This window comes from Grammomys surdaster, unplaced genomic scaffold, assembly GCF_004785775.1.
Source record: "Grammomys surdaster isolate TR1022 unplaced genomic scaffold, NIH_TR_1.0 126066, whole genome shotgun sequence".
NCBI classification, from domain to species: domain Eukaryota; kingdom Metazoa; phylum Chordata; class Mammalia; order Rodentia; family Muridae; genus Grammomys; species Grammomys surdaster.
This window is the reverse complement of record NW_021620876.1, coordinates 5,490,822-5,503,957: the sequence shown is the minus strand read 5'-3', so window position 1 is coordinate 5,503,957 and position 13,136 is coordinate 5,490,822. Positions and strand designations below refer to the sequence as shown.

General features: G+C 37.3%; 1 protein-coding gene across 1 annotated transcript in view; it reads right to left on the bottom strand.

The window, feature by feature from the left end:
• Positions 1-13,136, bottom strand: part of LOC114610955 (T-cell receptor-associated transmembrane adapter 1) — a 34,056-nt gene that overhangs the window by 8,831 nt on the left and 12,089 nt on the right. The window contains exon 3 of the mRNA XM_028755603.1: positions 7,797-7,833. Coding sequence (XP_028611436.1) covers positions 7,797-7,833 — 37 coding nt within the window. The remainder of the gene's footprint in view (positions 1-7,796; positions 7,834-13,136) is intronic.

The following is a 13,136-nucleotide window of genomic DNA, read 5'->3' as shown; positions in this document are numbered from 1 at the left end:
GATTATCCTAATGATATCATACTTATGACAATGGCCCTAATGGCTAAATTTTACATTGGTAAGATAGGGACAGAGGAACCTATCACTCAGTAGGTGGCATTTTGTGAAATAAGACTAAATGCTTTTACTTTGAGATTACATGTCACAGAGAGGTGGAAGGAATTATATCCAAAGGAAAAAAATCATTCTGAGGCACACCACCAAAAGTGCTTTCCATACTTCTTAAAGAAGACATAGTGTATATAAATACTGAGTAGGTCTCCTTAAATAACAGTTCAGGAGATGCCCACACAAACGTTTGAAGAGCCCGGATGCTGGCCCACATTTCACTTAACTGGTAGTGAAAGAAGTCATCTACAATGGATTTACTATCCAGGACACCTTAATAAGGAACCAATGGTCTTGAGCATGGCTTTTTCTCTGGATATGCAGAAAATATTACAGCAAAAGGTGAAGACTTTTAATAAGACAAGTCATCCATTTTCCCAGCCCACAGAGATAGCAGGCACAACCTGCAAATGATAAATCATGTCCAAAAAATGAATATCACTCTATTCCCTATGAATGAAAATAAGATGTGATTTATAATGCATTGTCCCATGTCTGCAGGCAGGCCTCAGGTGATTAATCACCTCAAATAAACTATTATTCAGGAGCAGCTGCTTAACGAACAAATTAAAAAACGTGTTTTTACTGAGCAATGCCAAATAGCTCCAGCTGATTGCAGACATGTAATAAACTTCAACAACAAATGTTTGGCAATTTTTTATGTAGAAGATTACAATAATTGCTGATTTTTTTTCCCTTTGCAATGCTGAGAATCAAATGTCAGGTCCTGCGCATGCTAAGTATGTGCTCTTCCTCAGAGTCACATACCCAACTCATACAGTGATTGCTTTTTGAAAAAATATTAGTAAGTGAGCTTATAACTGAGAGAATAATTTATCCTGAGTTTGTGGTCAAATCAGGCTCTCACTCTGGGCATATCTGAAGAGAGACTCTAGCCATTAGTTATATTTATTGACACATCAAATTTGTAAAATATATTATTGTAACTTATATGGCCCCATTTTGAGCTTTCATTTAGCTCTTACACAGTTACTGTTTTAAAAATGTGTTTACTCTATTTACCTCAAATGCTTTGTGATCTAAGCAGATTTTTAAAAGATTACTTTTTTAAAAACCACATTACTTCTACCTGATTCCCTCATCCTTCAATTCTGTAAGTTGTAAACGTATTATTTATAAATTATGCTAACACTACATAACTCTTCTCAGCCTCCAAATTCCATAATATAATAAATGATTTCAACATCCAAATAAAAAGGTAGGGCATCGTTTTAAAGCTAATAAAGTTGTTTTAAGGACTTGGGAAGTTATTGGGCTGAGGGAAGGGCAGGTTTGGGGGTCTGTTGGAAGTTGGTATTGGCAAATGTTAGATTGATTTACTTGAAATGGATTTCTTTGACTATGTAGAAATGTAATTTTGTATTTCACTGGCATCTGAATGTTACCTAAGACCATGAAGGAGAGTGAAATTTTTTGGAGACTGACTAGTGGTAGAAGACTAGTTTGCTAGAGGAGAGCTGACACTCTAGTGTTTTAAGGTTCAGGAGAAGAAGCTACTAGAAAGGGGGCAAAATCAAAGGAGTCTGTTGGTGGCTCAGAGTCAGCAAAGTGAGCGTTTCAAGTAGAAATGCTTCAGATGGGGCCAGCAAAACAAAGTTAGGATTTTATGTGTGGAATTCATCGGTCACCTCTGCAAGAGCAGAGTCAGTGGATTGGAAGCCTAAAGACGGAACAACATAGATTCAAGACTTAAAAGAAAAAAGGGGAAGCCAGCAAATATGACCAGAATGCAGCTGGCTAATCATGTTTGGCTGTAGCAGGGGTATAGTGGATAGCCAGCTGTAGCATGAGCTTGAGATTTTATGTATTAAGGTACAAGATACAAGAAATGCAGAAAGAATATTAAAGCAGAAAGGAAAGGAGAAGCTGCTTTGGGTGTTCCTCAATATGCTTGTTTTATTGTAACTTTCTCCACAATTCTAGAAACTGATGCCAAAGACCTTTTGCTGAAGACAACACCCACACAACTCATTTAACATAGAGAAGTTGATCTCGTGCCTATACGCAGCCTTCACTCCAACATGCTAGCATCTTTGGAACAGGAAGGTAATCTGCATGCTATCAAAGGAGAAATGAGAACACCCACACAGCCCCAAACCCTTTGATCTACAATGATGCCCTGCCTTCAAGGTATGCTAGTACAAGTGTGGCACAAAGCTGTGGGAGTATCCAATTTGACTTAAGTCTCTCTCCACAAGATGGAATCATATCCTACACTGCTTGGCTGACCAAGAACCTGAGACTAGATAGCCCAGTGACCTAGGATAAAACTAAATACTTCTGTTCTACTGAACAAACATAGCAAGAAAAATGATTTCTAATGTCATTTTGCTATACTCCTAGATCAGTCCCTTGCTCAGTCATCATCAAAGAAGCTTCCTCCTGCAGCAGATGGGAACCGATACAAAGACCACAGCCAGACAATATGCAGAGTGAGAGACCTAGTACATCCAACCTGAAATGGAATGTCTTCATCAAATCTTTCCCTCAGGGATCAGGGAACCCCGTGGAAGATGGAGCAGGAAGAGTGTAATAGCCAGAGGGTATGGAGGACACCAGGGAAACAATGCCTTCTAAACTCACAGAACTGAGGCAGCATTCACAGTCCTGCATGGGTCGGTTTCCAGATGGAGCCCTAGAGCTGAAAGAAGTACATGGACACATACCCCCATCCCTAGCCTAGAATCTATCTCTAATTGATAACTACTTACAAATGAAAATTCAGTTTTATACAAGGGAGTCTCACTGGGAAAAGAAACAACTGGAGGTACCAGTAGTTGATGGTTAACAGAAAATTAACTCAAAGGCTTCACTGGAGGTTCCATATCAGGGATTTTTCTTTTTTCTGTATATATATCCTCTATCTGTCTCTGACACAGGTGCTTTGCATACATATCATGGCTTCCAGTTTAGTGCTTTTTTTTTTTTTAAAAAAAATGATATAGCTGTGGCGTTTTTTATAGGATCCCTGAAGGTGTGTCTCTGTGTCTATATATGATTCTTGTGCCTTTTCCTAGGCTCCTTTTACTTTGTCCTATTCTATTCTGCTGGGCTAGTTTTTGTTCTGTCTGCTTATATTTTATATTATCCCTTAGAAGCCTCTTTTCTAATGAGAGACAAAATGAAAGTGAATCTGGATGGAAGTGGAGGTAGGAAGGAACTGGCGGGAAGGGGGTGGAAACCATAATCAGGACATATTTTATGACAGGAAAACTCTAATTTCAATAAAAGGAAAAAAGAGGAGGAGCTTCAGTGTGTGTATTTTTGGAAGCTGTTGGGTCAGGAAAGGATGCATGGAAGTCATATGTCTTAAAGATTCTCAGTCTGGAGAACCAGTCTGTAAGAACAACTGCAAAAATTTAAGTAAGTTTCTGATTTCCTTGGATCTCAATCCCATAGTGTATTCACCATGAAACTTCCTTACTCCAATAGAGGAGGAGTAAGAATTGTTTACAATATGTTTCTAAGAATGAGGTGATCCAAGGATAAGTAACATGGAGTACGCATTTCCCTTCCTGTGGTGTACATTTGGATGTTGTGTTGTGCTTAGGTTGATCATGTTTGTGACCTTCTTGTGTAGAAAGGACAGGGACTTGGAGAACCAGGAAGAGCAGAAAAGAAATTTCTTTCTCTCCAGTATAGCTTCCAGCCTAGCAGATATTGTAGATCCAGAGAAAGTGAAAAAGGGAACCCAGTATAGTGGACTTTGTCTAGCTAAAGAGGCCTCAGTAATTCTAGCCCACCTCAAAACAAGATCATTTTCCACTTGTTTCTTTCTTGATGTTTTTTTTCATTTTAATGAATGAAGATAATTTCCTGAGTCTCAATGTCTTCCTACAAAAGTCATTTTGATCTTCAATCCACATAACCAAAAAAAAAGTGGACTAGTTATTTGTATATAAACTTGGGAATTAGTTTATTTTTTTGTAGGTGGTATCTGCTTTGTATATCCAATTTTTGCCTAAATGGAGATTTAAAAACAATAGGCAATGGATATTTAAAGTATTTAATAACAGGCAATAGATAATTAAATCTTTGAGGAAATGATCTATTTCCTTCCACTTTGTAGTAGTTTTTTTTTTTTAAGACTATTCTCGAGGTGAGTTTGGAACATCCCTGTCTCTTTTGTAATGCTCAAGGATAATCAAAGTATGCAACAGAAGATCAAACAACATGGCATGAAGAGAAACTGGCTAGAAAATCCTGGGCTTGGCTGCAGTCTCCATAGAGACAGGAGCCTTCACAGCTTTAGTTGTCATTTTGCCTCTGGGGTATACAAGCCAATGCTGACTGATTTCTGATTTTGCTCATCTAGAAGTAAGACACATGCGGATGAGATGTTCTGCCACAAGCAGTTCTCTGAGTCACTGGGGACTATTTATGATGAACTTGAGGTCTCTTTCTCCCTTGCTGCATAATTGTAAATGATAAACATGTTGTGTGTATTAATGTCTTCCTTACTAAGCACAGCGGGCAGGAAAGTGGAGCTCAGCTGAAGTGGGTTGAAGCATTTAAACCCCTGTACCTGATGGTTGGCATGGTGATGATCTTTGCTTTCTTCCAGACAGGAGGAGTTTCCTCTTTGGGAATCAGTGAACTTAGTTTATGGTTTTCTAACATAGCTCTTATTCCTTTTTTTAAAAAAAGAATTATTTATTTATTATATGTAAGTACACTGTAGCTGTCCTCAGACACCCATATGAGGGCATCAGATCTCATTGTAGATGGTTGTGAACCACCATGTGGTTGCTGGGATTTGAACTCATGACCTCTAGAAGAGCAGTCGGTGCTCTTAACCGCTGAGCCGACTCACCAGCCCCATAGCTCTTATTCTTGAGTGATTCTTTGTTAAATGAGCAAATGTTACACAAGAACCAGCCTCATTCCCACATCTATAGTACAGATAAAAGCCTAGTTACATTGAGCTGGGTATTGTACCAATTTTCCTTTCCAACTCTTCTCATATCAGTATAAAAACCATCAACATAATCTTTAGCTAAAAAATCAAATCCTAAGACTTTTTTTACACTATATCTTTTTTGTTTGTTTGTTTGTTTGTTTGTTTTTTGTTTTTCGAGACAAGGTTTCTCTGTATAGCTCTGGCTGTCCTGGAACTCACTCTGTAGACCAGACTGGCCTCGAACTCAGAAATCTGCCTGTCTCTGCCTCCCAAGTGCTGGGATTAAAGGCGTGCGCCACTACACTATATCTTTTTATTTGTTTCTTATTCTTTGTATTTTGAGGTAAGCTCACTTTGTGCAAGCCAGTCTAGCCAGAAACTCAGAATAGACTTCCTGCCTGCCTTTCAGGTACTGGGAATACAGATTAGTGCTGCCACCACAACACCTGGCAGGTTGTATCTTAATTGCCCTTCAAATGTCAAGAATCAAGTTTATCAGAAAAGAGGTGAGGGTTCTCATGTTTATCATCAGAAAATCATTCAGATAGCCTAAAATAATCTCTAGTTAAAAGATTTCAGTATGAAGAATAGGCACAAAAATTCATATGCAGAGAGTCTATCTGCAACAATATTTTGTATCTCTGAAAGACATTTTTAATCAGAGAAGAAACTATTATAAAAAGATCCATTAGAGTCCAGGGGCTTCAAATCCTTCCCTTTTCTGCCTGCCCTGCTGTGCCTTGTCCTGTCCTGTCCTGCCCTGTCCTGTCCTATCTTGTTCCGCCTATGTTATTTATAATAGTCAGAAGCTGGAAAGAACCTAAATGTCCTTCAGTAGAGGAATGGATACAGAAAATGTGGTATATTTACACAATGGGGTACATCTCAGCTTTTAAAAACAATGAATTCGTGAATGGATGGAACTAGAAAATATCCTGAGTGAGGTAACTCACTCACAAAAAAACATATAAAGTATGCATTCATTGATAAGTGGGTATTAGCCTGAAAGCTCAGCATAACCAAGATACAATTCATATATCATGTGAAGCTCAAGAAGAATGAAAACAAAGTGTGGATGCTTCAGTCCTTCTTAGAAGGAGAAACAAAATACTCAGAAATACAGAGAGAATGTGTGGAGCAGAGACGGAAGGAAAGGCCATCCAGAGACAACCCCACCTGGGGATCCATCCCACATACAGACACTATGGCAGATGCCAGGAAGTGCTTGCTGACAGGAGCCTGATGTAGTTGTCTCCTGAGAGGCTCTTTCAGAGCATGACAGATACAGAGGTGTATGCTCGCAGCCAACCATTGAACTGAGCACAGGGTCTCCAATGGAGGAGTTAAAAAAAGGACTGAAGGGGTTTGCAACCCATAGGAAGAACAACAATATCAATCAACCATATCCCCTAGAGCTCCCAGAAACTAAGCCACTAACCAAAGAGTACACATGGAGGATCCCATGGCTTCAGCAACATATGTGGCAGAGGATGGCCTTGTCGGGCATCAGTGGGAGGAGAGGCCCTTGGTCCTGTGAAGGCTCGATGCCCCAGTGTAGGGTAATGCCATGGCAGGGAGGCAGGAGTGGGTGGGCAGGTGGGTGAGTACCCTCATAGAAGCAGGGGAAGGGAGGATGGGATTCGGGATTTCCAGAGGGGAAACTGAGAAAGGGGACAACATTTGAAATGTAAATAAATAAAATATCCAATAAAAATTGGAAAAAAAATTGAAGCTTGTTCAAAGATTTCTCTGTCCACAATTTTGGAAGATTTGAAAAATCCTGCAGAAAATCATTTTTATTTGAATTGTCATTCCTAATGGAATATCCAATATAATGATACATTTGGGTTATAATATACTATACAGAAAAATGAAATTATCTTACTATTATTTATGCCCTAGACTCCCTTTTAAAGATATATTGTACAAGCTTGGCATGTTGGTGCACATCATTAATCCCAGCATCCAAGAGACAGAGGCAGGTGAATCTCTGTGAATTTGAGGCTAGACTGATCTACATAGCTATAGGACAGCCAAGGCAATAGAGCGAGAACCTTTCTCAAAAATCAATATATAAACTAATCCAACAAGTATTAAAGAGATTCTGTAATTAGTATTTGTTATTTCAGAGTATAAATTCATTACATTTCACTATTGATTAAAATCATCCTTACAAACACCATGTCACTAAGTCACTGTGTGTGTTTCTTCCTGTCTATCTGTCTGTCTTTCTTTTCTATTTGTTTTGTGAGAAATGTCTCTATACATCTGAGGATGGCCTCAAAATTCACTATGTAGCCCAGGCTTGCCATATACTTGTGTTCTTTTCTGTCTCACCCTCTCCACTGCTGAAATCATTGACATGAACCACCAGGTCTGATTATTTGTTTTATGGGATTTTATAGACTTCTTTCTATTCTACATTCTGCAGTACCATATAGTCCTATAAAAAGTTAGACTGCACTCTTTTCATCTTCATTATCATATAAATATCTATATTAGATACTGAGACCTTTGTAGATGTCAGATTATACTGTCCTTTTAATCTTTACTTAGTTCTTTGATTGACTTGATGTATTAGTAACTGGGATCTATGATAGTGCTATGGCTTCCAGTCTTCAGATGCAAGTAGAAAAAATTGTAATTTACTTTTCATTTCCATTTAGCTCAATTGGTAATATCTCTGAGACAACTCTATAAGCAATATAACATTTGTTACTTTCCTTATTAGTTGGAAATCATAATATATTATTCAGTTTTAACATACCTTGGAATGTAGTCATCAGAGTATCTGTACATTTTATCTGAAAAATATTAAAAATAAACAAATTAAAAAATGCGTATGCATTTAAAAATATTTCATGAGGGGAGCTAATCCTCAGTGTAAATTAACAAAGTTTATCAAGCCACAAAGGCTACAATTAGTTGCACTGGGGGGTAGATATGATTTTGAGGTGATTTGAGGGTATCCAAGGAATCCCTGTGATAATATTTACTCCTTAAAATTGCAGTATCATGAATTGCACTGGAACTTTCAAGAGTGGAATCTAAGAGAAAATCCTTTAATCACTGAGAATGTCTGCTATCAGAAGGAATTACGCAGTTTCTTATGTGACTGCTTGGTAATTCTTGGAAGATAGTCATGAATAGGAACAAAACGGATTGTTCCCGTCTGTCTCTTGGCTAGATGTGATCAGTTTCTCTAACATGTACCACTGCCATTGCTATCAGTTAGAGTCTGTGCTATAACTGTCCAAACTTTGAACTTCCAGAACTATGAACTAAATAAAACCCCTTTCTTTATAACAGTAACTGCCTTTGGTGTTTTGTTGTAGAAATAAGTAAGTTTAATAAGTGATAAAAGCAGCTTCCTTTCTGAGTCAGTCAATTCTGTCTTGATATAAGACAGCTTGGGCATAATATCGAGCCAGATGCATTGTATTTTGTGCACAGAAAATAATAAGAAAAATCTGAAATGTCTTTTCTTGGCAATCTTGTCCTTTACCATTGTAAAACAGGACATAGTTTCTGCCTTTGAATGTCACCAACACTTCTGGGTTTTTCTGTTATTTCTATTTTTGTTCATGTTGGTTCTAATAGATTTTTTTTATCATCATCATCATCATCATCAACAACAACAACAACAACAATTCTACTTGTATCTGTCTGTCTATGTATCTATCTATGTACCATCTATCTATGTATCTATGTATCTATGTGTCTATGTATGTATGTATGTATGTATGTATATATGCATGTATGTATGTATGTATTCATGTATGTATTTATATATGTATATATGTATATATGTATGTATGTTTGTATGTATGTGTCTGTCTGTCTGTCTGTCTATCTATCTACCTACCTACCTACTCACCTACTTACGTACTTACCTATTGATCTATGAGAGAGGGCTCTATTTATCATATAGCTATCCCCTTCTTCTAAAATTTCTTGGCATCTGATAAAATGAAGAAGCATTGTAGTAGTTTCATTTTATGCATATAGTAACTGTTAGAGAGTGAAGACACTGGAAAAAAAGTGTAATTCATTCTCTGAAAGCATTTGAAGTATTAGAGCAGCTTATATATTGACCAGAGATGTAATCTAAGAAAAGAAAACCATGGGAGAAAGTATGTTCCAGTCCTCAGGAAGTATTTCACACTGAACCCTGAAGATGGTAGCTCAAAGGCAAATAACTTATTAAATACATCTGTATATTTAAAAGTAACGGGAAAGTGTAGGTTTTGACTAATATTTTATGAAAGTAACAGATTCACAATAAATTATGAAAATTAATAGATTTTACAACATTCAAGATCCAATTCTGTGCTGAATATTTACTTTATAAATTTTATTGCCTACTTATCGATGATTTATACACTAAAGTAGAGGTATATACATAATATGGCATTTATCATACTTGAATTTCTTATTATTTAATATGCCATGGAACAAAAACTTAACTTTTGCTATAGTTATTCTATGAAAATAGAGACTGGAGCCATCTCAGTCTCTGACATCAGATGTTAAATGGTCTTACAGTTTTAATATCTGGAAAACACTGTGATTCCGAGTACAGAATACAGAATACAGAATAGCAAACCTAGCATAATGGAGTAGATATGGAAAGTGATGAAAGCAATGTGAAGACATTTTATAAAATGACAAAGCAATTTATCCACATCATGTGTTCTAAATCCATATCATATAAGCTATACTTTTTGTTCATTGAATTTCAAATTGAATAAATGAGTTTACTATAAATAGACTAACATTTTTCAGTTAGTAAAGCGAAATATACAATATATTCCTTTACATTTATATATATTATACATGAAGTTTAACTTGAAAGGAAATCTCTGACATTTCACCTTTACAGAGGGCATTGTCACTAGTTGAGTAATTTTGTTTTTAATAAAAAAAAAATTGAGCCGGGCGGTGGTGGCGCACGCCTTTAATCCCAGCACTTGGGAGGCAGAGGCAGGCGGATTTCTGAGTTCGAGGCCAGCCTGGTCTACAGAGTGAGTTCCAGGACAGCCCAAGCTACACAGAGAAACCCTGTCTCGAAAAACCAAAAAAAAAAAAAATTGAGACTAAAAATACGGAACATTAAGAAAAAATACAGAACACTGGGCTGGTGTGTAGCTCCATTGGTAGAGCACTTGCCTAGTGCACACGAAACCCTTGGTTCAATCTCCTGCACTATACAAACTGAATAAGCTGGTGCACATCTGTAATACCATCATTTTAAGGTCAAAATAAGAGAAATAGAAGTATGAGGTCATTATCTACTATATAGTGAGTTTGAGGCCAGCCTGAGGTACATGAAAGCTGATTTCAATATTAAACTAAAACAAAAAAGAATGACATTTAGTAATAACAATAAGAACAATTAGGTGTCCCATAAAATATTTTTGCAAACTGGCAAAATATTTTATAGTATAGGACTTTTAAAGTAAAAATTTAATACTTGTACTATGAATGTTGATACCTAAAAAATATACTCATGCAATGTTTAAAAGAATAACCCAAAAGTAGGGAGATATAGTTGATTGTTTCATCCCCAGAATAAAAAAGAAAAAAGATCATAAATTTTTGTAAAAAGGTTAAATAAAAGCAATTATGTACATGATAGTATATACTAGTATCTGGTCATTAGATGAAATGAAAGGGGACTAAAGCAATATGAAAATAAGAAAATAAATGGATAACGGGTATTGTACATCAGATAAACTGCAGAAGAAACACTGTGAAAGAAGACTTTGAAAAGTTCTAAGACACCACCAGCTGCACAAGTATTAGAAAATAAATGTGCATTTGAATGGTAGCTAGGTCATCACTGCTAGTTGTACAGGTTAATGGAAGATGGATGATCCCTTGCTAAGCATGAAGGTGAGCAAGCTCAGATCCTGCAAAGACTTTCTCTGTCCCAAAGGTTCAGAAGTTTATTTGAAAATAAATGGCATGATTTAAACACTGCCTACTCATCTCAGTGCTACATGGTTATAGAGCAGCAAAGTGTGAAAGATCATGAACCAGAGTTAGGTAAGGCTCCCCCATCCTCCCTGTGATATAGATGCAAGGCTTGTGGTTGGTATGCATCTGAGAGGGTACGCTGCAAAGACATTTGCTTTGATGGTTCCCCTTTAGGGTGTCCACCTTTTAGGCACATTTGTCACAGCAAGAAACAGCAGCACATGACTGAAACTCTAACACTGAATCTCATTAATTTTCAGTCAAAAACATACCATAGTCTAGTGAAAAGAAGGTTCACTAATAAGATTGATACACAAACAAATCACACACTTGATTAATCTTCTCAAATCGAAGAGGAAGAGTTGAATAAATAATATTCTTTGGATTTCATGGAAGAAAAAAATACATTCTGATTAGTAAAAGAAATGAATATGCTCTGAAAGAACAGATTTGGACAATGCATTGAATAAAAATAAAGGTTTATTTTAGAAAGCAAAGTATTCATTTTCAAAGCTGCTTGTTCCTTAACTGTTTGCATCTATTGTATTGCTAGTTCCTCAACCTAGAACTGACCTTAATACTTGCATGTAATTAAAATGGTATAAAAGCAAAAAGGAGGAGGGTGGATGGGATGGGGGTTTCTAGGGAGGGGAAATGGGAAGAGGAGATGACATCTGAAATATAAATAAATAAAATATCCAATAAAAAAGAATAAAAGGTGTCTGTTTGATTAAATGTGTAGATATTTGCACTATCACTGGAAGGAGGGTTCCTTCTCTAAGCTATTTAATATGCACCCGAAGTTTTTTAACTGCTTTTTGGCCAAGGTAGAGTTATATCTTGCAAGTTTCTTAGCCACAAAGCGTAGCATAGAGATGCTAACATAAAAGTGACACGGGGCCAATTGCAGCAGCATTACAATTACAGAGCATGTGAAAAAAAGGCTGGATGATGTGACAAACTTTCTTCTAGCCTGTTTTGCCCAAGACATAGAGCAAGCCCAGGCCTTCAGGATTAGGGAGGAACTGAGTGTTTACAGAGACAATTCAAACTGCCTCCCATCTCTGGGAGTGAAGAATAGTATTATTTGTTCCTGTGGGTTGGAAAAGATGTCATGGTGAATATTCACACCTGGGGAAAGTTCAGGGTTGGGGTGGGGGAGTGTTGGGCAATTGGGAACATGGAGTGAGAGCAATTTGCAATCCTTGAGCACTGTCAAAGCTGCTTCAAGGCTAATCACCCTGAGCTTGCATCAATCTATACAGTCTGTTCCACCTAAGAAGTGTATATCAAATCAATGACCTGTGAGCCACTGATGTTTGGAACCAATCTCATAAAAGCCTCAGAAAACCCAACCCACTGAAATGGAATGGATTGTGGCTAACTGGAGCACCTGGACGAAGCCCTAGGTGTTGTTAAGTTCTTAAATAATATAAAGATGAGGGTGGAGGAAAGTGAGCCAGGAGCTACAGAGGATCCCAGGACACAGGCATGGTTGGAGCAGCAAAGAGGCTGGAGAACTGACTGACACCTACTGAAACAATGTACTAACGTTACAGGAAGTGATGTGGGGCCAGGGAAGGCCCTTGGTGATTACTGTGGCCAAAAGGAAGGAGGTAGTTACTGTGAAAAGAGAGAAAGAAGCACCAGGTCCATGAAGTACGGTGGTATGGACTGTATCACATACAAACCAACCTGTCAAGTCCCCACATTGTACTAACATATATGTACATTTACTTTTCCCCGACAGACCCTTATGACCTGCATGGTGTTTTACATTAGCTGTAAAAAGGAAGAGAGATAGAGACCTTTCTACTTACATGAGATCTAACAGCTGACACCTGAAACCAGAGTGAATATTGATTCACACATTTGATTTGCTTTCGAAGCTATACTGCTTATGATCAAAAGCTGCCATTAGTCCAAAGAAAGACATCATGCATTCAATTTATTATTTCCTATTTTCAATTTTTATCTCCGCCTCACTGTTTTTAAACGATAGAGCCCTCTATGGTAAGGCTGAGACAATAATAGCTAGTACACTTACAAAAAAAAAAAAAACCCATCAAATCTATCATGCAAAAGTAAACGGAGAGGGTCTGCTTCTATCTGTACAATGTAAAATCAT